Here is a 24,709-nt window from a genome sequence, read left to right on the forward strand (position 1 = left end):
TTTCTGCTACATGGGGTGTAAAACATAGGGTGTAAATGTTTCATTTTGAGATGCATTTTCTGAGCAGCAATTCTTAAATGATGATTTTCCTGGAGAACAGTTGAATGTGCCATTCTGAGAACACAGTGTAACTGCAACTTAAAGTCTAAGCACATTGATAGGTCATTCAAGTTTTCTATTGCTGCAAGTCTGTGTCTACCCTCTAGGAGGCAGTATGGAGTCTCCCTTTCTCCACCAGCTCAGACTGCAGTCTGTTCTCCCCAGGGACATCATACATGTGACCATACTAACACTGTCCATTACTAGAGCTCCAGCTGTCAACTTAACAGATGTCTGCACAGGCACTCTTGTTTCCAAATGTAAACTATCTTACTATGTTCATCTCTTCAGACTGGAAGAGGACGTTTTCCTCAATGACTGTGTGCATTTCACACTGGAAACAAAAGTTTGAGGGCAGTTTCTTCAAGAGACAAGTTAATGTGTCACGTTTTGCTTTTTTCCAGGCTGACACAGTTTCACTGCTTTTAAAAAGACAAGACAGACAGCTAGAATCAAGTTTTGCAGCATTCGCAGGGTGTGTGTCTGCAACACTTTATTGATTTATTATAATTTTTTGCTGTTGATATTAGACAGAAGACTGGAACACGGCAGTTTATCTTTGATAGCGCTGACTCACGCCATAGCCCGTCGGCGTCTCAGCGTTAAAAGCCAGCAAATCAGAGGCGGAAGCACATCGCCTTCTTCCCCACTTTGCTGAGAGACGCTGCTTTACTGCCCCACTGCTCTGTACTCAACACTTACTCGCACAATACAGTCTTTGAGCCATCCATCTAATATGTGCCACCTTAAAATGCTTCTCGGTTTGATGTACTGATCTGACATTCAGGGCAGCTTTGAGGCTGAGTCTATCTCTTTTCTTTCTCTTATCGGTTGAGTATCTGTCTGATGTCGTGTTGGCACATCTGATTGGGTATGCAGACTCTGTACTGAGCATGCCAGCCTGTGACAGGGACTGCAATGCAGAGCTGCTCTCCTGGCACACACCATTTGTCTGCCCTTAATGTAAATAATCCTGAGCACGGAGCCGCTCATGGCAGAGACGGCTTCTGATGGATTATGTGTCTGCACACGTTCGGGTTGGTGCATGCGGGGGTAAACGCTCCCGTTCTTGTCTTTTCTTCGTGTGGTGATGTTCAAATAAAAGTGAGCCATTGCTCTCTCTCTCTCTCTCTCTCTCTCTCTCTCTCTCATTCTGCCTTGCCTGTCTTTTGTCTTCATCGCACATGAACACGTTTACTCTCTGCAGGGCAGTTATCCGCATCAGGCTCTCTCTCTTTCTCTGTCTCTCGCTCGATCTCTCTCTCTCACTCTGTGTCCTTAAATGACTTTCCTCCAGTCTCACTCCCTCCCCCTCTCTCCCTAGTCTCTGTGTCTGTGCCTATAGCCTCTCTCCCCCTTTCTGTGACATACAGTAGATGGTGCATCGATTGCACACAGACGCTTGCTTTCCCTCTCTCTGATTCAGTCCTGTGCGAGGAGGAAGAGGACGGATTGAGACGTATCTCTCTGCTTCTCAAGCTACATTTCCTCATGCTGAGCTGCTTTGAGGAGCCTGCCCGCATTCTCTCTCTCTCATCTCGGAAGATTCTGCTATAGAGGTCAGGTAGTGGCGGGGTGGAGAGGGAGGGTGGGCGGGTGGGATTGTGGGTCACTTTTCAGCTTCTTGTGAATACTCCAGGCAAGCTTATGCTGAGTTGCCAAACATGGAGACTCTAGTAATGTTGGGGTGAAGAGAGCTGTTTACCAAGGGAGTTGCTGTGCAGCATTTCTGTCGCATTTTTCTGCTGTGTCTGCACCAGATAAACATTGTGTGACTTTTGAATGTAGTAATTTTCTGTTTGTTACCTCATCAAGCCGGTCCACCTTCATTTTGACTTTTTTCTGTCTTAGATGTCTGGTGAGAACATCCTGTCTTTTCCAGAGATCTGAAACGGGCATGATGTCTCAACTCTTGCACATGGAGATTCCAAACTTTGGCAGCACTGTTCTGGACAGCCTGAACGAACAGCGGCTGCTGGGCCAGCACTGCGATGTGGCCATTATGGTCAATGGACAGGCCTTCAAGGCCCATCGCGCCGTTTTAGCAGCCAGCAGCCTATACTTCCGTGATCTGTTCAGCGGTAGTGCCCAGACACTCTTTGAGTTGCCCTCATCTGTGGCCCCATCCTGCTTCCAGCAGATTCTGTCATTCTGCTACACGGGCCGGATGACGGTGAGTGCCAGCGATCAGCTGATGGTCATGTACACCGCAGGCTATCTTCAAATCCAGAACATCGTGGAGCGGGGAATGGACCTCATGTTCAAGGCCAGCGCTCCGTACTGCGACTCACAGACATCTGCCACAGACGATCCCCCTAGCCCAAATAACAACAACTCCTCCCTGTTGCTAGGCGACCAGCCCACAACTCTCTGCAAGATCAAGGAAGAAAAGTTGGAGACCCCGGTGTGTGCTCGGAATGGAGAGCTAAAGCACTCAGATGAGGATAGGGGACCTAGGGGCAGATCTTTAAGGAATGGGACTCTTTTTTACACCAGTGGAGGTGTGAACGGGATCATACCCGTGATGCATGCTTACGAGCACTCGACCCGAGATCATGCCAGCCCCGGTGCCTCTAGCCTCCCGACCACAGACAGCCCAACTTCACACCAAAACGAGGAGGAGGACTTTGAAGACGACTCGTACGAAAGCCTGACAAACGGAAAGATCTTTGGGGGCTCGTCTGGGATCTATAGCAGTAAATGTCGTTTAATGGACTTCTCTTTCGCTCCGTTGCAGCTCAAGATTCATTCCTGTGAGTGTGATCTTTTGTGTCTCTTCCCAGTGCAAGAGAAGATGGAGGTGTCCTCCCTGCCTCTGTCCTTGGAGAACCGTTTCTGTGTGCTGTTGGGAGGAGACAGAGAGGCTCTGCCTGCCGGACTCATCAGCCAGATCGGCTACCGTTGCCATCCTGCTCTTTACACAGAGGGCGACCCTGGAGAGAGACTAGAGCTGATTGGAGGTGAGGCCTGAATAATACCAGCCTGTCTGAAACTCCATGTCCATCTGAATTATTTATCAGTTCAGACTGAGTCATTTGATTCACTGATTCAGAGCTAAGGTCTCCTTGTTTCTCTGTTGTTGGTGTTGTGAAAGGATCTGGTGTCTTCATGACTCGTGGACAGCTGATGAACTGTCACCTCTGTGCTGGGGTCAAGCACAAAGTCCTGCTGAGACGCCTTCTAGCTGCTTTTTTTGACAGGTCTGAAACATTACAAATGTGTAACAAGCATGCATGTGTATCTGTAGAATGTCTGAAATACTAAGAGCTCAGTTCTGCAGTAAAAATAACCAAGCAGAGATGTCCTCATATTCAAATGTTTCAGTATATTGTGTTTGATAACTGTAGGGGCCGCATGGTGTTTTGGAAAAATTTTGTGTGTGTGCCCTCCAGTGGTTGACTATGGTATTTTGACTGCAGGAATACACTTGCTGACAGCTGTGGGACTGGAATACGTTCCTCCAACTGTGATCCAAATCGCAAACCACTGGACAGCCGCATACTCAACACAGTGAAACGTGAGTGATGTTAAAGCAAACAAAATTGACCATATTTTGTATGTGTGCATGATTCCATAGTTTACTTTGCTCCAAAAAAGCTTTGCTTTCATCTTTCATCAAATCTTTCCTTGCCTCCAATCTCCACTTTTCATGAACTAATCAGTTACACCTCACAAACTTGTCTACTGTTTCATTTGGAAATGTCACATTGAAATTGAACTGAAATAGGTTTAATGCTGACTGGAAGCATTGATATTCCTGTTTTTTCTTTCTCTCTGTTTTGTCATTAGTCTACTGTCAGAACTTTGCCCCTAACTTCAAAGAAAGTGAGATGAATGTGATTGCCGCAGACATGTGCACCAATGCCCGGAGAGTTCGCAAGCGCTGGCTCCCCAAGATCAAGTCCATGCTTCCAGAGGCGATCGAGGTGTACAGGGGGACTGCGGTCCTCAGCCAGGTGGAAGGAGCCACCCATCCAGGTGGTGGCTTTCCCTTTGAGTCAGAGTTCAAACACCTGGCAGCGTCAAATCTGACTCTGGAGCAGCATCTCTATGGAGACTGCAGAGAGACACTGAGGAATGGCTCTCACTTCAATATGGAAGAGAGGTCCCAAAAAGGTGAAGCAGCCAAGACTGAGCCAGGCCGAGCCAAAGAGTCCGACAACCCGCAGGAAGTTGAAAGGCTTCCGGAGAGTCCCGAGAGAGCAGCCAGTGTGCTCGCTCTCAACCCAGCCAGCAAGAAAGGGGAAAAAGAGCGGGCATCCAGCAGCCCCAGATCACAGAAAGAGGAACAGAACAGACAGAGACCACTTAAAGAGGATCAGTGACTTCTACTTCATATGATTTAAAAACTGGTCTGCAGCTTCTCACACCAAAAAGGATCACTATCAATTAAGGCAAATCTCCCATGCCACTGAACATTAAATTAAAGCTGCATGATCATGAAATCTGGACATATAAAAAAAAAAATGTTCCAGGATATACTGAAGAACGTCTGCATTAAATACAGTTGTGCTCACAATTTTCCCTTCCCCTTGCAGAGTCTACAAAATGTTTTTAATTTATTACTGTTCTTATGAAGCTATTTGACATATATTTACACATATTCCACAAGACATATTAACTAAATAAACAGAAAAACAATAACTGATCTTTTTCAAAAATGTACATACCCTTGGTTTTTAATATCATATATTGCCTCAAGCATCAATGAGTGTTTGTAGACTTTTGTGATAGTTGGGCATGAGTTTATGGTTTGTCCTGAGCAGTAAAACTGTTCTTTGACAAAGCCTCCAGGTCCTGTAAGTTATTTGGTTTCCCAGCATGCTCTGCACATTTGAGTTTTTCCCTACATTGGAAATCTAATTTTGAGATCCAGTTTTGCCACTATGGACAATTTAGGGACTTGTGCAAAACTGTGATGCTTGAGGCAACACACAATATCAAGAATCAAAGGTATGTGAACGTCTGAATAGGATATTTTGTGTAATGTAAGTTATTTTTTCTTATAAAAACATAAATATGTGTTATGCAGCTTCTTCAGAGCAGTAAATAAAAAAATAGGATTTTATATCTTATTTTTCAAAAAAATTATAAATGTCTGATTCCCCAAGGGGTTTGCAAACATCTGAGCATGACTGTATAAGACATTGTAAGGTTCTTTCATGGAGCCACTTAGCATACGTAAATGCAGGCACATATTCAAGCTCAGTACATTAAGGCAATCGGCAGTGCGTTTTTTTATGAATGCATGTGATGCACAAGCTCTGGCATTTCTGACTAAATAGTCTTGCCAATTACAGAAACAAATGGATTATGGACTTCTGCATGGCAAAAACAAGTGAAGGACAAAGGCTCTCCTTAATATAACACAACTTACATGCTTCAGAAATCAACTATACTGCTTTAACTCCAGTCGGACAGTGGGGTTGCTATGTACAAAGCTGACTGTGGGACTGCTGAGTTCAGTACAGTAAGGGAAGCTGAACAGAGAACAACAGTTCTCTAGAGAGTAGCCTGGACTCTCAGTTTTCCCTCTCAAGCTTTTTAATCTCTCTTGTTCTCAAGCTGCTGTATAGTAAATGCTTGCCTGTTTTTTTCTTTCTTTCTTTTTTTTCCCGTTTTTTTCTGCATATCAGCTGGTCTGGACATTTGAAACACGATTGTATGATTGTTTTTGGAAGTGAAATAAAGGAAAGGATTATTTTGAGGGATAATTAGGTTATGCCTATTTGGTCACCATTATTGTTTGATAAAAAAGGGCTTTTGCTTCATTACAGTGAAATTGATTTAATAGATAAAACATGAAAACATTAGCTCAGTTTTACTTGAATGCAGAAAATACAATACATGTGAAATGTCTCAATGAGGTCTAGATATACAGAGATAATTACAGAATTAATTATGGTTGATAGGATTATAATTTTCTTATCTAACATCTCATTTGCCTACCTGCAGCGCACAACAATCTCAAATGAATTTTGTTCATTTCCATACAGACAGATTTTCTTCTTTAAATACATGGACGAATCTCTGCATCTGTTCCCCCAGCAGGCAGTTTTGTCTACTTTACCCTGCAAAAGAACAACATTGTTCATTTTCAGATATCATTGACTATGTTCTTTGAATTATTAAACAAGCAAACAAACACTGCTAAGATGGAACAGATTCAGCAGCTGTCCCAGACAATAACCTCTGATTTGGGAAAGGTAAACAGCATATTGTGCCATGTGTGGTGATTTTGTTATGGTCTTTATACATCACATTCTGATCCTTTTCCTGATGCCTCCAGATGTTCCAGACATCACGAACAGCACAACATTTCTCACAGTTCTTCAGCTGCTCGTTCTCTAGCCGAAAGAGATTCCAAATACAACGTCTGGTTGAACAGAAAGAAAGAATTAAGAAAAAGAATACACCAAATAAGAAATATTCTGCTAAATAATCAGATAACCTTTCCTAAAATGAGATTGCTCAAAGTACAATCTAATACTGAATATTTTTCCTAAGAGTCAGTAGCCACCGTTAAAATTAAATTACAGCAAAATGTAATTTGCGCTGATCATCCTGGATTACAAGTTGCTTAGAGCGTGTGACTGAAATCGAACCTGAGGACTTCCAGTGGTGCCAGCAGGGCACTTGCAGTGGCAGCTGCAGATGAATCCTTCATCTGAGCCAGGAGGATATTTATAGCCCAGGAGACCCGCAACAGCACATCCGCCAGCATGGCTGCATAGTAGTACAACTGCAAGAGCACATCTCTCAATAAGAGCAGTTGCAGGACAGTCTGAGCGCTTATACCCTCTAAAAGAGATTCATTTAGTGGCACCTTTTCAGCCTGAACCTTCATGAGATGCCAGTGATAATGGCTTTCACTGTCACCAAACAGACTAAATCATGCACAACAAAATGTGATTTTGAGCTGTTATATGGTCAATTTGACAGAGTAATGCTTGATCTTAAATAGTGATAGCAGAAGGGTTTAGTAAACAGTATCACTACTGCTAAATGTTTTTTTTGTAACTTAGATTATGGACTGTTACTGTTGAGAATTACCTTCAAATACCTGTTTAATGTGTGGGCTTGTGCATACATTAAAGGAAAGATTTACCAAACATTTATATTCTTCATTATTCACTAACTAAAAGGTGAATTTTTAAATAATATCATGGTCACTTTTTTCAATATAGTGAAAGTCAATAAGGACTGTCTTAACAGGGTTGCCAGATCTGTTTAACAAAATCAGCCCTTTGGCCAATCAAAAATAGCCTAATTAAACTAGCCCAAAAACTAGCATTAATACCAAAACTCAAAATATGCCTATCCTATTTAAATATACTTTACAGTCACTGTTATACTTGAAAATCACTGTAGTACACTGTAAAACTTGATAAATTCAGAATATTCAAAACATTTACGGATGCTGATTAACTCAAAACATTTAAGTAGCCTAAACTTACTCAAGTTTTTAAGTTAAATAACTCATAGATCAAGTTAGCAGAACTTTACATTTTTATTTTGTACTATATACAAACATGTTAATTGAAATATCTAGCAAACTAACTCACAGTTTGTTTGCATAACAGTTGCCTTGGCTTTTGGCTTGATTAGTTGGAGACATTTAATATTCAACAATATTATTGATCTGCCTTAAGGTGGACGATGACGCAATTTTCTTCTACAAACAAACTTTGTTGTATTATTTTCATGTTATCACTGTGAAGCTGCTTTGATGCAATCTGTATTGTAAAAAGCGCTATATAAATAAAGGTGACTTGACTTGACATAAATATCATGTTAACTAGCATGTGCTGATGTAACTATCAAAGAGACAATCAATTGCATGAACAATCAACATGCAGTATATAACCAGTATACTGTATATAACCTAAAATAAACATTTCAAGATATTCCTATTAGGTTTTCAATCGGTGGTAAATGCTTGATTCTTTTGTTGTTGTTGTTGTTGTTCTTGTTAACTAGCCACAATCCTGGAGAGATTTGCCAATCTGTCACCTTGGAAACAAAACAGCCCGCACAAAGTCGTAGCAGTGCCCCATCGCTCACAAAATTCTCCTAACTCTGTCTCATCATCTACCACTGATCATTGTTAGAATATAAATATGAAAGAATAAAATATTTCGGCTGTTGTTCAGATGAAGTCAGTTTAGTGTTGATTCAGTTCCATTGTAAAGATCATCAATTAAATAAGTACATTTCATCTATAAAGCAGTTCTGAAAAAAAAAAAAAAAAAAAAAAAAAATGTCTTCATATCGACAGTGGTAAGGAATCCAAACTCCATCAGGTGACAGAATAGAGAAAAAAAACTTGGGAGAAGGCTCAGTCGGAGGGCCATTTCTAATTATGTTATAATTTTTATACTAACTTACCTGTTGAGAGTACACCAACTCGTCTTTTAGCAGGCCGTTTCCCTGAAGTAATCCCCAGTCCATCCTTAAATCCCAACTCACTGTAACTAGAACACCCGTACAGGTAGCCACGGCCCATATGTACAGGTATATCCTCCCTTCCACAAGCAGGGCAGATCTCTCTATTACACATATACACACAAATAGACTGAGCATCATAACATTTTCAAGAATCCTAAATGCTACCTATTTATTTGATTGTGTACCCCTAGCCATGTTATAGAGGCCGGCGAATGTGACCATAAGAAACACAGTGAAGTATTTTCCTGCATTCAGGAGATGTAGTGAGTGGCCAGTGTCCCAGAAGCACCTCAGGCATTGTGCAAATCTAAGCCATGGTGGAAAACACTGGATCAGACAGGTTACAGCCATATTATACTGTCCACAGTCCAGACTCACTGTAACAAACAGAAGAAAATCTCAACTAAAAAACATCACAGGAATAAAAAGAGGTTTGAGGTTGAAGTAGTTCTGTCCTAAAACTTCATTTTACTTAAAGTCCCCCTGTGGTGAAAATCAAGTACTTAATGTTGTTTATATGTCTATGTGGTGTTTTTAATATGATTTAAGACAAGCCAAGTGCAAATGCATAAGTCAACACCATTTCGGAGTATTTTCTCCTTAAAGCTGCAGTCCGCAGTTTTTTCCTCTTTGTCGCCATCTCTGTTCGAAATCTGCAATTGCAGTTATTCGTGGAATTATCAACTTTACGTGCGTTGCCTCGGCACGGCACTGCGCGGATGAATCCAATGTTTTTTTTTTATTGGTTTATTGGTTTATTTGTTTATTTGAGCAGTAAACATTCTGCTCAAAAGGAGTGGGCCGAAGCAAAAGAGCTTATAAGCGCCCACCCCCAAAATTAATACAATAAAAATGCTCATTTCACAATAGTACAAAGAATCATAGTGCAAAAGCAACAAAACAACAACAAGGAAACAACAACAAAAAAGAGAGAAAAAAAAATGGATTATATACACTTGCAGTATCTGATTGTGGTAGAAATACCCCTAGTGGCAAATCATTTCTTCTTCTCTATACTTTTCAAAAATCTTTTGTTTGTATTTATATTTGAACAGGTTGATGTTTGTACATCTTTTCATCTCCATCTCTAAATTATTCCACAATTGTACCCCATTAACTGTAGGGCTAAAACTTTTCAAAGTTGTGCTATGTTTCTGAGTCCTAAAGTTTAATTCTTCACGTAATTCATAACAACCAGTACGTTCTTGGAACCTTATTTGTATTTGGCTTGGTAACAATTTGTGCCTTACTTTGTATAGCATCTGTACTGTTTGGAACAATGTCACAAAACTTATAACGAGTTTAAAAATAATGAGTTTGTGTGGTCCAAAAACCCAACTTTATGAATTAATCGGATAACTTTTTTTTGCAACATTACTATTGGTTTTAATATGCTTTTATAAGTACTACCCCATACCACAGAACAATAATGTAAATAGGGCAAGATCAGAGAACAATATAAAGTATGCAGAGCTTTGATGTTTAAAATGTGCTTTACTTTTGAAATTACTGAAATGCTTCTTGATATTTTAGTGATTATATATTTAATATGAGAGTTCCAAGTAATTCTATCATCTATAATAACTCCAAGGAATTTGATGTCATGCACCCGCTCCATAACAACACCATCTATCTGAATTGCTTCCTGAGCATTGGAATTACAGTTGCCAAATATCATCATTTTACTTTTACTCAGATTTAGTGATAATTTATTTAGTTTGAACCACATATTAACACGTTTAAGTTCCAAAGTAACAATTTGACACAGTTGTTGTAAATCGTCTCCTGATGCAAAAATATTTGTATCGTCTGCAAACAAGATAAATCTAAGTATTTGAGATGTTTTACAAATGTCGTTTATGTACATGTTAAACAATTTTGGGCCCAAAATGGAACCTTGAGGTAAGTCACACACAATTTCTTGACAACTTGACTGATAATCACCTATTATCACGCATTGTTTTCTATTTTTTAAATAACTGGTAACCCTAGTGCTACCCCTCTAATCCCATACTGTTCTAGCTTATTAATTAATATGTCATAATTTATTGTGTCAAATGCTTTACTTAAGTCAATAAATAATCCTATTGCATATTTCTTATTGTCTACAGCATTAGTTATTTCCTCAATTATATCAAAGAGTGCATACGAAGTTGAACAATTTTTCCTAAAACCAAACTGATTATCTGAGAGTAATTTCTTTCTTTCAATAAAGCTGTAAAGTCTAGAATTGAAAACCTTCTCCAAGATTTTTGAGAATTGCGGTAAAAGGGAAACAGGCCTGTAGTTAGTAAAGAGATGCTTATCTCCTGCCTTAAACAGAGGAATCACTTTTGCTACTTTCATACTATCAGGAAATTGGCCAGTATGCAACGATAAGTTACAAATGTATGTTAACGGCTTACAGATACTTTCAATAACACTTTTCATATTCATATCATAATAATCTGTCAAGGTTTTATTTTTACACCCTCTAACAATATCCAGTATCTCATTTTCCTCAACATAATTGAGAAACAATGTCTTAGGATGTGAGACTATTAGCTCACAATTATAGCTATCAACATTTGCAATTTTTGCAGCAAGGTTCGGGCCAACATCTACAAAGAATTTATTAAATGCGTCAACTACCTCATTCATATTATTTAGTTTTATCCTCATCTTTGAAATATTGTGGATAATTGATCATTCTAGGTTTATTTCTAATTAAACTATTTAAAATATTCCATAAGCTTTCCATAATATTATTCTTATTGTTATCTAACAATTTATTATAATAATCCTGTTTACATTTTCTAATGATACCTGTCAATTTATTTTTATAGGTTTTGAGGAGAATGTACGGCTGTCAATCACCGCGCTGGTGGTGTGGATACTGTCATTCGCAATCACAGATTCTACTTTTTGGAAGTATGACCAACATAAGAATTTTCACCGGAAAATGTCGTCTGAACAAGTAACATCCACTTTTGTTCTGACCAACTAAGGGGAAAAAAGCATTGCAGTAAATCGCGCCGATTAAATCAAACGATCGCTTATCATATCACGTCAAACTGTGCAAATTATACTTTGTTCTCAAATTGTTAATGTTAACAACATCAGCATTGCGTGACTACATTTAATGCCCTTCAGATATTTTTCCTTGTTTTCGCATGGGCCCGGTTGCAGTCTCTTTTTTTTCTCCGAAGTCCGAAGTCTTTAGTTTTACAACGGGTGAATCTCCAGTTGTCACTGGTGATTGTCATTTGAACCTTTCTGGATCCGCCATCAAATTTCTAAGTTTAATTATATTAAGTGCTGTGAGAAAAGGCTATACATCTCCACCACCAACATCCTCACGCGCAATATAGCCTACTAGCCGAGACTCCTTCTTTATGTGCACAGATGAGACATAATGACGCAAAAACATGCTCGAATTTCCCGTGGAAATCCACCAGTACCACTGGAATTAAAAACATTATTACAAGCTTACCATTTTGAATCGAGCTACAGCAGATTTTGAACACTGGCTGGTTATGTACTTGCTCAAAAAAATTATTTTGGATAATTTTTAACCCAAAAAAGCTACGGACTGCAGGTTTAAAACAGCAATGAACCAAAGACAGTCTCAAAAACGCGTTTTGAAATCGCTGGTGTTTCTGACGTCACAAACTACCTTGTAACCAATCACGTAAATGTGTGATGGTCAAGAGTGGGGGCGGGGCTAATTTCCATATTCATAGAACCACGTATACTAAATGAGGCAAAGGTGTAGAGTTACATTCAAGCTATTTTAAGGCATTAAGAATTTCTTTTTTTTTTTTAAGAAAAAAACTTAAATATGTAATTTTGGTGATCAAAGATGAGTTTTAAGGGATACAATTATTGACTACAGGGAAACTTTAAATATGACAGCATTATAACTATAACTTTATTAAATTTATGTATATATCCTACCTGTTTGACCTACCTAAAAAATCTTAAAGCACTGTTTACAAGGTTACGTAGGTCAAAAACAATGAATACAATTACTTCTTCTGAACTGGTCTGACTGGGTCAATAGAAAACATTGAGCCCTGATATATTAAAGGACATAAGTAAATGCAACATTTACTGTAAAGGGTTTTTTGTAAAGATTGTTTTAAGTTCACTTGAATTAAAAGTTGTTATATTTTTTAAAGCCAAATAAATGTTAAAATGTATAGCTTTCAATTATTCTGTAATGCTGAATGTCTATAATTAATTGCTAAAATAGAGAAAAACAAATTAATTTCATAGAGACATCAGTAGCAGTATTGGCGTCGGTGATACTGGCCTTCTTTCATTAAAAAAAATGGCATTAAATATAGGCTACTGTTTTTATGTTGTTTCTACATTAATTTGGAGATGAAATGTGAAATTATTACAATATAAAAATATATTAAAATCTTTAATGTTTGATGTTTTAATGTTTTAAGGTGTGATTGATTAGTTGTTGTTTTTTTATCTATTGACAATGTTAAATAATATACTATAATATAATATAATATAATATAATATAATATAATATAATATAATATAATATAATATAATATAATATAATACACAAATTCAGTAGCAATTAGAGGTTTAGGATTAGGCCCTTCTTACCTGCGGATGGAGGGCTGTCAGACCACATATCTCTCCAGTTGATCTGATAGAAGCACAGCAGATCCCTCAAGCCAAGGAACAGAGGGCTTAGACTGTTGAATTGATCAGCTAGCCAGCATTCTGAAAAGCCCACAGGCTGGAAGGGGGCTGCCAAGACCTTACACTGTGATATGGGTATTTTAATGTATAAATGATGACATAGTGTATGATGATGCATTCTCTAGAGACCACTGCTGATAAAATATGTGCTATTGCAAAACATTTTACAGAAAAGATACAGCAAGGCACTATAGTTGACAACATATCTACCCTAGTTATTAATACAGACAAACTTTCAACACAAACATTAAAATGTCTGCCAAGGTTGGCTTCTTCTGCTTTGCAAAATAAGGATGCTTTCTATAAATGCATGCAACCTCAGATTCATCAGCCGCTATTGGTAAATAATATAAGAATAGAAAAGTGCAGTAAATGGTAAAACTATTTGTGCCACAAACTAGTTTGTTCATGATTAATAAATTAACATACTATGATAACAAATACCCTACTGAAATTCCATAATGGTCCAGGCTAGTTTATGCTGGTTAGTGCTGGTTTATCTGGTGGACCAGCATAGTCATGCTGTTCTCAAGCAAACCAGAGCTGGTGAAGCTGGTTCAACAAGCAGTGTTTTGGGACAAGCAATTCTTTTGCTTACATGTTTCTATGTAACATATTAATTATGTAAATGAATAACAATATATGGTTAGAACATATTATTAAAACAAATAAATATAAATAAAATATAATATATTATTTATTGTAATATATAATTAAAATGTAATAGTAACTTATAATTAGAACACAGTAATGGTGTTTTGTTCCTTACTGAATTCATGTTTTTGAACAAATCAGTTGGATAAATGATTCAATGGCTCACTCGTAAAGAAAGGGTGCTTCTCAATACTTAAATTGATGCTTCCTTGTTTCCTGTGACCCGGAAACTGATCAAAGAAAGCCATCTTGAAGGACATTTAAATCCTCTAACTGCACTATGAGGAGGCGAGGCATGAGGAGTGAGGAAATTTCCAGAGGAGCTGAGCGAGGATGCACAGGTGTATCCTATGCAGAAGTCTTTCTTTTTGAGAAACCTGACGCACATATAAATTGTCCTCTCCCTTCACATCTGTCACAATAATTTTAATTTATGCTTTTCCTTTGCAGTTTAAATAAACATTCTTAAAAATGTCTTTAAATAACCAAACTTCAACAACATGAGCAAAGCAATGACGTTTTGAAGTGACTCGAATGATCAAGAATATTCCAATATACAAATAAGCTTTCCTTTGATTCCTCTGTCCTCATTTTCTTTCCTTGCAGTCTTCGCTTGCATACTAAGGGGAGTGGAGCTGACTCTCGAGGAAAGGAAACAAGGATGCACAAATTAGAAATGAGAAGCACCCAAAGTCACTTGTTTCATTCCTTTTGTTTTGAACAAATCGGTTGAATTAATTGTTCAGTGACTCACTCAAGACATTTGTCAGCACCTACTGTCTAATCGAACTATCAATGCAACCTGCAGAGAGAGTCAATGAAAGTTTTCCATCACATAAACACAGACTAACAGTCTGTCTGGGACTCGCTACACAAACAAGTGGAGTGAATAAAATCAAAAGTCAATCTTATCTTAGTCATATCTTACCATTGTGATCATGAGCCAGCGACGAGCCTGAGCATGAAATATGGAGAAGGGGTTTAGTAGCAGAAACAGGAGCAAGCTGTGAAAAAGTAGTGGGTGGAGCTGCTGTGGGATTGACAGCACAGGAGGATGAAGACTAGCCAGTACACTAGCGCACCAGCACACAGTCAGAACCCCGGCCATCTGCATTACACAGTCAAATATATGAGGCCTCAGCACAGTAATCATAAGCGTACTAAACAAACTCAAATAAATGATTTCACAACTCACCTCAAAAATATGGTAGCACGAGAGGTGGTCTCTGGGATCCAGTCCAAAGATGAGCTTGTGATTTATTGCTGAAGTATTAAAGCAGTACAGGTTCAGTCCGATCAGGAAGAAAAACTCAATCAGCAGGGAACTTCCCTTGTAAAGCTTCAGCTGAGGCTTCAGAAGCTCCAGGTCTGTTTCGTTGAACACTTTCAAGACAAGTTAACAATTGGACATTAGTACATACACTGTAAAAAATAATTCTGTAAAAAAACGGTAAAGTACTGGCAGCTGTGGTTGCCAGCATCATACCGTAAAAATATGGCGTGTTACTGTTAATGTTTAAACAGCTACTGTATATGCTATTAAATTACAGTTTCAGACTGTAGCTGACAAAACGGTATTTAGCTGTTAATTTCAAAAACAGTAACATACCGTATTTTTACGGTATGATGCTGGCTATACAGCTGCCAGTAGTTTACCGTTTTTTTACAGAATTATTCATAATTATTTTTTTGCACACATAGTAATGGATAATAATAGAATGGAGACCCTCATACATAGATATTGGAAATTATATGCCATTGTTATGGATTGGTTACGTGATTAATTGGTTAATTGTTAAGGGAAATAGTAGGATAGAGGTTGTAAATTTACTAACCTCTGAAAGTTAAAATGGTAAGGAGGGCCAGGATGAGGCCGCAAACAAAGCCAATCCGAAACATTATCCACACTCCGACTTTCTTTGAACAGAAGAAAAAAGACTATATTGTGTAAGAGGCTTCAAAAAATGCACTGTATGTCTACTGTATCTTCCATTTCTTTCTATATTAAATTTTGACTAAATTGACTTCAGTGGTCCAAAAGAACTTCAACATCATGAAAATATCATGACGGAGGATGCAGATTATTCCATACCTCTGTAGATTAATTCTCCATTATTTAGCCTAAGTATGAAGAAAAACGTTTAGGTAATATTTAACTAAAATCATATGGATGATATCAGGATGAGAAAAAAAATTGTGAAACATGTTAATTAAAAAATCAAATGATGTCATTTAACAATTGAAAATCTGATTTTAGATAAATAAGAGAACTTTACTGCATTTACCACTTTTTTTACTATAGCATTTTATTTATTTTTTTGTGTTGTGTTCTGAATCAGTACAGTAAAAACTTAAGATTTGAATCCTTTGTTTTGGTAATAATACAACCTTTAAAGCCAGTTATTTTATTTTAATGTCTGCTTTTCATAAATAGTCTAGTCTGTTTGCATTTTTCAGTATACCTGCTGATTCAGAGCCACTTGTTTCATTCAGGAGCATATTCACAGGTGACACATGTCTTACCAGTGTTTTGTCCATTGCTGGGACTTCAAGTCTTTTCATTGCTCTCAGTTTGTCACCCCCCTCCAGCTGAATCATAAACGTCTGTAGAATTACATTCAGTTTACTGATCCAGAGACTGGATGTTCTGTAATGAATGAAATGAACTAAAGGAACAGTTACAGTCCTGCATTCTCACCTCCAGTTTAGACCTGAGATGTTCACATTTGCCTCTGTCTGTGTTGAGCAGAGATGTGTCAAGCCTTTCATTTCTCCATTTTTGGCCATGTTCAGAAGCAAACTTTGAATCGTACTTTATGGTGATCTTGCAGAAACATTTGTAATTAAATTCCTAGGAAACAATCCAGCACAATGTATATGGACAATGAAAATAATTGGGACAACTGATATACTGTACTATCTTTCAAAAGTTTGTGGTCAGTACGATTTCTTTTTTTATGACAGTAAAGTAAAGTAAATTACAGTAAAGACATTTATCATGTTACAAAAGATTTCTATAAAATACAAATGCTTTTCTTTTGAACTTTCTATTCAGCAAAGAATCCAAAAAAGGTTTTTTGTGTGTGTGGAATATCAGTTTCTACAAAACAGCACAACTGTGATGATTATAATATCACTGTAAAAAGTGAATAGTTGGATCAACTTAAAAAAATTACTTCAATTGGTAATGCCTAAATAAATTAAGTTTTCTCAACTTAAATTATCACGTTTTATCGTGAAAAACGTGATAATTTAAGTTGAGAAAACTTAATTTCTTTAGGTGTTACCAATTGAAGTAATTTTTTTAAGTTGATCCAACTATTCACTTTTTACAGTGAAATGTTTTTACATTTTACATTTTAAAAAAGAACAGTTATTTAAAATTATGATAATATTTCACAATCTTGCTAGTTTGACTGATTTTTGATCAAATTAATGCAGCCTTGCTGAGCATAAGAGACTCTTTCATAAACATTTAAAAAATCTTACTAACCCCAAACTTTCTTGTGTGTGTGTGTGTGCGTGCATGCGTGTGTGTGTGTGTGTGTGTGTGTGTGTGTGTGTGTGTGTGTGTGTGTGTGTGTTGCTAAATGTAAATCTTCAAGATTTCTAAAGACCACCTGGTATTTTTGCAGATAGGCCAGGCTCAGGTAGAGCTCACAAACTGCCATTTTTATTTGTTTTATATTGTTTTTTCTTTTGATAGTTGAGGAAGTTCTGATGACACAATTATCTCCTTGAACTTTGGATCCAGAAACATCCTGAGCTACGATCCCAAATGTTTCCAGTCTGTTGTGAGCTTCTGATAGTTTCTCTGTAATATAGAAATGCAGTAGGTAATATATATCTACATTTATTGTAAATGATCTGCTCTAAGTATTTTAGAGTTGTCTACCTGAATAGAAGAGGTTAACCTTGTTCAGCTCTTCCTCACAGCTTGTGAAGAATTCCCCTGTCACAGACCTTTGACTGTTCCCTATAAAGTGGTCTTATTATTACTGGTAGATCTTTTTTATTAGCTTTTTTAAAAGTTTGTTTTTATTCGTTTTGATACTATTTTCACAAAGGTGTACATTCTCAAAACTCTTAGTACTAATATGACAACAGATCATCAAAAGTGCACTTTTTTCAAACATTTCAGCATATTTTCAATTGTGTTGGTACAATACACGAAATCACAAACCCGGCGCAATATGGCACCAGGCACAACGCAAGTGTTTCTTGCTTGTTTCAGCCCAACGCAGTTATCCTTTTCACATCCTGCGCCATGTTGTTTAAATAGCAAATGTCTATTTGTGCGCCCATGGGCGTGCTGGTCTAAGAAAACTAGATGTGTTCCGGTGCATTGTTGGCGCGTTGCTATTTTGAGGCAACTGAAATAGACTGCAATATTTTTTTTTTGTTAGCACAATAGCACAACTGGCTTTTAAAGGGAATGGGAGATGAGACTCTGATTGGTTTATTTCACGTTACACCCAAAACACACCGATTACTCATTAAGAAGACCATGCACCGGGTGCACCGCACATATTTCCCGTCGTTAAACTAGCAAAAGTGGATTCGGACACCCCAAAGTGCATTAGACCATGTGCTTAGATTGTTAAAACAGGGCCCTTTGTGTCTCCTTAGAGAGAGAGAGAGAGAGAGAGAGAGAGAGAGAGAGAGAGAGAGAGAGAGAGAGAGAGAGAGAGAGAGAGAGAGATTTGCCATTTGTGAACATAGAGCAGGATAGAGTACAAGGGAGAGGAAACAGTCACTGACTATATACTGTAACATCAGATTGATCAGAGATGCATCAGTAGAATGGAGACAGATGGCAACAAACACAGCATTTACATATCAGTATGTATGCCATGTGATACTGTAAACAGATTACCATGATAGAGACTGACACATTACTGTAACTCACCCTTCAGCTGTTAAGGTCCACCACAGTATAGATTCAGTCATATGGTATACAGTGAAAACATTTACTGTATTGCCAGCAATCTCTGTTCTAGCAGAATCTCATGGCAGTTTCATAACTTCACCACGCCTTTTGAGATACTATAACAAACATTATAGGTTCAGTTACATAAGTTAGGTCATGTAAGTGTATTTTCTAATGTGGCAACTGTAGCCTGTATTACTGTAATTATTACAGCAACAAGGAAACATTTGAAACATGTTCGTTGCATTGTTTACTGTTGAATGAACTGACTGTTAAAAGTACTAAATTGAAAGAAGATCATACTGTTGTGTTTCAGTGATTAAACCAAATGTTCTCATTACATATTACAATAATCTTGTTTGAAACAATGATTATGTGGACTGAAATGTGTATAACTGTAACAAAAGCATGGGGTTCGGGTTTTGAAAGAATGACTAGCTGTGTTACAAGTGTGATCAGTTAGGATTTTTGTACTAAGAGTTCTGAAAAAGTACACCTTACTTGTGAAAATAGAACCAAAGCAAATAAAAAAAAACTATTATTCACTAACTCCCTTTGTATCCTTTCCCTCATTAAGCATTCAACTTTGCAAAGTTATTAATGATTCATTTGACCTGCTTCACCTTTGATATTGTGAGGATACCTGCCATAGAAATCTTTCATGCATTTAATTCCAATGGGAATAATTTATGAGGTTATACTGTTGTAAATGACGGTCATAAATATGCCTTAAGTTGACATCAATCATTTTTTAAAACTCATTTTAACAATGTAAAATTCATGCAAATGCAAATGACTAAGAAATGTTATTTTGATAGTGGAGTACTCTCACATAACTAGAATTCACCATCTAAAACAACCAATATGCCGATGCTCTTACCATAACAACTGAGGTTAAGCCTGTCTTTCTGTTTCAGCATAGACTTCAGGGTCTGAAAAACAAAATGCTTTCCATTATTTGGTTCATTAATCATGCTAAGTTACACTTACAATTGCACTACATCTCTGAAAGGTTGAAAGTGTGAAGAATATATCCAAGAGCATGAAACCAAACTCACCTCATAGCTAATATATTGCTTCTTCCATTCAGGAATCATTTGTAAATCCGGGTGGTCAGACAATGTCATTTTGACTTGCTTAACAGCACTGAGTGAGTTCCAGTGTTTCTCCAGGTGTGTGTGTGTGTGTGTGTGTGTGTGTGTGTGTGTGTGTGTGTGTGTGTGTGTGTGTGTGTGTGTGTGTGTGTGTGTGTGTGTGTGTGTGTGTGTGTGTGTGTGTGTGTGTGTGTGTGTGTGTGCGCGCCTCATAACAATAGAATATATGAAAGGAAGGGGCAGTCACAGTGCAAGAGCACAAAGAATCACTAAACCCATGTATAATTCAGAGATGTATATCATGATCTTTCTTATTTGAAGTATCTTTTCTTTTTAGCAAGACTGTAGAAAGTAAACACATGGCTACAATATTTGAATTACAATATAATTAAAACAGTTCAAGTGAATTGGCTTCCTAAAGGCCAATGCACACTGCACCGTCAAACGCAGACCAACACACACACAGCCGACAGGAATAACACACTGATCCGACAAAACACGACAACGTGTCTGTTGCTGTCTGTCCAACACGATCTGTGTCTGTCAGTGCAGGTTGAATTGGCCTTTAGAAGAAAAGGTTCTATATAGAACCTTTAAAGGATTCTGTCACGCGATTCATTTATACTGTACAGAGGAAAAGACTTGTCACTACTTCCATTTCCTCACACATTTAAAGTTTAGCACTTTCCCCTATAATGCCGTTCTCATATTTACAGTGATATTTAGATTTTCTAGGGGTTCTCAACTCTGACCCTCAACCTTAAACAATTACACCTGAACAAGCTAATGAAGGTCTTCAGGATAACTAGAAAGTTACTGGTAGGTACGTTTAACTAAGGTCGGCAGTCGGCACTAAACTCTGGAAAGTGGACCTCGATGGCTATAGAGTTCAGAACCCTAAAACTAGATAATCTGAATATTTGTATTTAGAACCCCTGCTCTCACTTGTTGGTTCATATTTACAGTGATAATACTAAACAATGTGACAAATAAGGATGTCCAGATAGTCTCTGTAGATACAAGACTTTTGAGATTTAAATGAATACATAAGAGTAAAAAATAGGGCAACTTGGAGTATTTTAGAATCAGGTCATATGGTCCCTATTGAGAGGAAGCTCTCAAACAAAGAACAAAGCTTTGAGGATTCAGATACAATTATTGGTCATAGTCATCAACTAATAGTATCAGTAATATGAAGTTTAAATGCTATTCTGAAGCATTTTTTCTTGTATAATAAATTTAGATATTATTTAAACTGACAAGCAAAGCTAGAATTAAGTGAAGTTTTGAATATATATATATAATAGACAAAACCCAAACTGTGAAAAAAACAGTGACACAATGATTTTATTGTAGCTTCCACCTTATCTAGCACCTAAATGTTCTCCACATCTAAAAAAAAAAAAAAAAGAAAAATTGAGAGATGAAGTACCTGAAACAGCTTGTGCCCCTGAAAAGCTGCCTCTTAAAACATGAGAAGACAATTAAATTATTCACAGTTCTAGTCCAGAGAACATTCTGTAAGAGGCCATGCACACAAGTGACATTTGCAAATGTGTTTCCTGTAATTGCACAAATAAAAGGCAACAAAACTTTGGCCACACCGGACTGAAAATAAATATATCGCCTCCATTATACATTTAATAATCAGCTAATACTGAATGAACAAATTATTTTAGTTTTGTTCATAATAATTGGTTTTATAAGGCCACTTTTCAAGTCCATATAGCAAAGTATGCAAAGGCCACATGCAGTTTTGTCTTAAAAATTACAAATATTGAAATATCTAAAAAAACAAAAATCCTTTAACAGCACATTAACAATCATCAAATACACAAATAATACCTTTGTTTCTTTAAAACTTTAAATTAGTAGCCCTGTTTAATTGCATTCTCACTCACTCCATGCCATATGTAACTGAGCAATATTGAATCATTTCAAGTTAAGATGGAAGGAAATATCCTTCATGGTATCTTGGGGGGATGACCACAATGGGCTTCCCATTTCTAGGCCGCCACATTAGAACCTGGGCATCATTGGCATTAGGCTTAAGCAAGGCGTTTGTTGGGATGGGTTCGTTCCTAACTAGGACTTGAGGCTGCTCCTGGATCACTGGCTCCATAACTGTGGCTCTTTGACCCAGAGGCTTCTTTGGATCCACTTTAATGTGGAGCTGCATCCTCCAGCGGATGGTTCGGAGTAGCACCATTTCAGCTGTGGTTTCGTTCATGGCCACCAGCCAGGTGGTGAAGCGTTGGTCCCTCTGGATGGAGCTCAGGAGAGGGGGACTGCTAGTGGTGCCCACTGGGACACTCCACGTCACACTTGGACAGAAGTTGTCGTTCATGCTGACAGTGAGTTTGGTGCTCTTCTTAGTTGGGCCCACTATTGTGTACATCTCAGTGGTGCAGCCGTACCAGGGGTAATTCACACCGTCTGAATCACTGATGGCCTGAATCTGCCCACATCTCAACTCTGGGAGCTCCCAGCTGGATCTAAAGAGGGAAGATGACACTTATTTAAGTTGTTTATATGATATGGTGAGTGATACACTCTTGCATCAGTTATGTATAAGTATTTCAACCAATTATTTTCCACCCAATCTATGGAATTTGAAAAAAAAGAAAAAAAAAAAAAGAAGTATTTGTGTGTTAGAGTTTCAAAAAAAGAAGGTACTAAGATCTACAAGATATTCTTACAATTAACAACCCTGTAATTGTTAATGTCATAAAGATGTGAATACGTAATCTTAGTAGAAAGACGCTGGTAAAGAATAACCCTTTGTCCTTCTAGGGGTGTGTTCAACTTTTCTGCTGTTGAGGAAACAATCCCAGGAAGTTGGACCACAAACATCACTAACATCCTGAGAAATAGTTTTACATAGTTTTTCAGCAGCATCATGCCACCTATGAAGAAAGTATCTGAGATCATTTAGCTCAGTTCATTTCTACAATATTTGAATGGTATTTTACTGCACTCTAAACCGCCAGAGTAGATGGGGCAAAAGGTGGGAATGATTTTAGTAGCGATCAACCTTTTCTGCTATTTTCAAGTATTTCTATGTTTTGATGTGACTAAATGGTATTTATATACAACAGTAAAACATAACATGCATTGACTTTTATGAAAAATTGTTTTGCAAATTTGTATTTGCAAATTTATTCTCATCTTTGTTTCGTGCTGTCTTACTTTTTTCACTTGCGAATGAACTGTAAAAAAAAAAAAAAAAAAGTTCCAAAAGGGGGTTTTCGTGATGCAATAGAAGGACAATTCTTGAAGCTTTCTGTGAAAATAACCTCTTTTTTTCTCAGTGTGAAGAATATTTAAATAATCATAAGAACCTTTTTCCACTATAACAAAACTTTAGTACAGTGGAAAGGGTCCTTGGATGTTAAAGGTTCTTCATGGAACCATTGATGACAATGATGAACCTTTATTTTTTTAAGAGTGTTGGCAGTATTCAGTGAATATCAGTCTCTAGATTAGGGATTCATGCACAACAATTTCCACTTTTTTTTTTTTTTTTTTTAAGGTATAGGGGCCCAAAACAATAAAGGCACTAAAAAGGCAATAGTATTCAGCATATCTATTTATATTATTACACAATGAACACACTTACACTCCTTCATTCCCATATATATTGAAGAAATCCATTTGATTGCAAGCCTGGATCCAGCCAACAGTCCAGATCTCTTTGCAAAGCATGGGTGCCACCTGCACCTGAGCTGATGCCCTGAAGTAAGGCGTGCGGTAACGTAAAACCACATTAGATGACTCATCGATAACAGTTGGACTAGGATCAATGGAGGCTTGCAGATCCAGGACTGTGATGTTCTCATGAAAACTTGGCTTGAGTTTTGCACTCTGTACACATCCCATGGTTGAGGCTCTTCAGACTGGCTGCACAAACACCCATCAGTATCCAAATGAAGCAGTATTATTCATAATGTGAGTAAAAGGGCCCAAGTCTGTGGTAACAGTGCTATGGCATGATCCATGACATGATTCCTGACATGTCAACATAATGGATCACTACATATTTCTTGTATTTTCTTGCCACAGCATTAATAAACCCCAGATCTTTCCCCTCCTTCAGTCGAGCAAAAATAACATAAACCTTACATATTCATTCTAATCAATTTTAATTAAACTTAATATTTATGGAACTGTAGCCATTTCGTGTTGTTTGCCATAAAATATATGATGTCAGCCCATACGTGCCTTTGATTTAAACCCCGAAATGTCTAAGCACCTGTTAGGCACAGTCCAATAGTGCGGCATTACGACCTGTTACGCCGCGCTCCAGTCAACAGTCGTATGCCGTTGAGTCGATCCATAATTCAAAAGGTAGATCAGGATGGCAGAAAGAACATAAAACATTACTTAAAGTTTAAATCCATAGAGGCTCCCATACAGCTCGCACTCCACGCTGCGTCTTCTGGCATAACTTGAGAGTAAAATTTCTAGTGTCAAATCAAATATCGGTGCCCTTAATTTCCGCGTCATATCTGAGAGATTTAAAGAGCGTGACCAGTCGGGTTACTTTGTGTCGCCCTTGTCCTATTAAAGGGTAGTCAGGTTCCTCTGGTGTAATACAATACTTCAGCTGTTAGCTTTTTTTATCCAAGCGGCTTAGAATTAGACTTCCCTTCTTGACGACGTTTTGCATCCTGGGTAGTGTAGTTTAGAGTCAGGGGGCTGAAGAGTCAACAGGTTTCAGTCATTTATAGCCTACTCAGTGAGTCAAACAATTAAATTCATCAGCTTTACAAATAAA

At 37.7% G+C, this 24,709-nt stretch overlaps 3 protein-coding genes across 6 annotated transcripts; 1 reads left to right on the plus strand and 2 right to left on the minus strand.

Moving 5' to 3' along the window:
- Positions 1-933: 933 nt before the first annotated feature.
- nacc2l (NACC family member 2-like) lies at positions 934-5,814 on the plus strand. Of its 4 annotated transcripts, none has more exons than XM_079870597.1 (6): positions 934-1,136; positions 1,526-1,658; positions 1,951-3,059; positions 3,194-3,299; positions 3,519-3,616; positions 3,889-5,814. In XM_079870597.1, the coding sequence occupies exons 3-6, from the start codon at positions 1,997-1,999 to the stop codon at positions 4,422-4,424; spliced, it is 1,803 nt and encodes a 600-aa protein (XP_079726723.1). In that variant the 5' UTR covers positions 934-1,136; positions 1,526-1,658; positions 1,951-1,996; the 3' UTR covers positions 4,425-5,814. The 4 variants fall into 4 exon arrangements, with proteins under 4 accessions (XP_079726723.1, XP_079726725.1, XP_079726726.1 ...); XM_079870599.1 differs by lacking the exon at positions 934-1,136 and having other exon boundaries at positions 1,237-1,658; positions 1,951-2,801; positions 2,883-3,059; XM_079870600.1 differs by lacking the exon at positions 934-1,136 and having other exon boundaries at positions 1,237-1,658; positions 1,951-2,795; positions 2,883-3,059.
- Positions 5,815-5,952: 138 nt separating this feature from the next.
- On the minus strand, positions 5,953-19,901 carry LOC307159119 (solute carrier family 53 member 1; the record flags this gene model as incomplete). The annotated part of the gene is made up of 13 exons (XM_079872332.1): positions 5,953-6,170; positions 6,290-6,475; positions 6,705-6,841; positions 8,488-8,648; positions 8,733-8,924; positions 13,156-13,318; positions 14,837-15,016; positions 15,104-15,291; positions 15,744-15,825; positions 16,432-16,512; positions 16,607-16,759; positions 17,529-17,625; positions 19,897-19,901. The coding sequence occupies 13 exons, from the start codon at positions 19,899-19,901 to the stop codon at positions 6,161-6,163; spliced, it is 1,635 nt and encodes a 544-aa protein (XP_079728458.1). The 3' UTR covers positions 5,953-6,160.
- Positions 19,902-21,252: 1,351 nt separating this feature from the next.
- Positions 21,253-24,613, minus strand: fam78aa (family with sequence similarity 78 member Aa). Its single transcript, XM_079871111.1, has 2 exons — positions 23,552-24,613; positions 21,253-22,427 (listed from the first exon to the last, which is right to left on the minus strand). The coding sequence occupies exons 1-2, from the start codon at positions 23,809-23,811 to the stop codon at positions 21,875-21,877; spliced, it is 813 nt and encodes a 270-aa protein (XP_079727237.1). The 5' UTR covers positions 23,812-24,613; the 3' UTR covers positions 21,253-21,874.
- Positions 24,614-24,709: the final 96 nt, after the last annotated feature.

The sequence above is a fragment of the Squalius cephalus genome (assembly GCF_949319135.1).
Source record: "Squalius cephalus genome assembly, chromosome: 5".
NCBI classification, from domain to species: domain Eukaryota; kingdom Metazoa; phylum Chordata; class Actinopteri; order Cypriniformes; family Leuciscidae; genus Squalius; species Squalius cephalus.

Bases quoted from the DNA above. Each gene is read 5' to 3' on its own strand.
- nacc2l (XM_079870597.1), top strand. From the start codon at position 1,997: ATGATGTCTCAACTCTTGCACATGGAGATTCCAAACTTTGGCAGCACT. The intron at 3,060-3,193 runs GTGAGGCCTGAA...GTGTTGTGAAAG, and splicing joins GAGACTAGAGCTGATTGGAG to GATCTGGTGTCTTCATGACT. The intron at 3,617-3,888 runs GTGAGTGATGTT...TTTTGTCATTAG, and splicing joins CATACTCAACACAGTGAAAC to TCTACTGTCAGAACTTTGCC.
- fam78aa (XM_079871111.1), bottom strand. From the start codon at position 23,811: ATGGGATGTGTACAGAGTGCAAAACTCAAGCCAAGTTTTCATGAGAAC. The intron at 22,428-23,551 runs GTAAGTGTGTTC...TTCCCTCTTTAG, and splicing joins ATATATGGGAATGAAGGAGT to ATCCAGCTGGGAGCTCCCAG.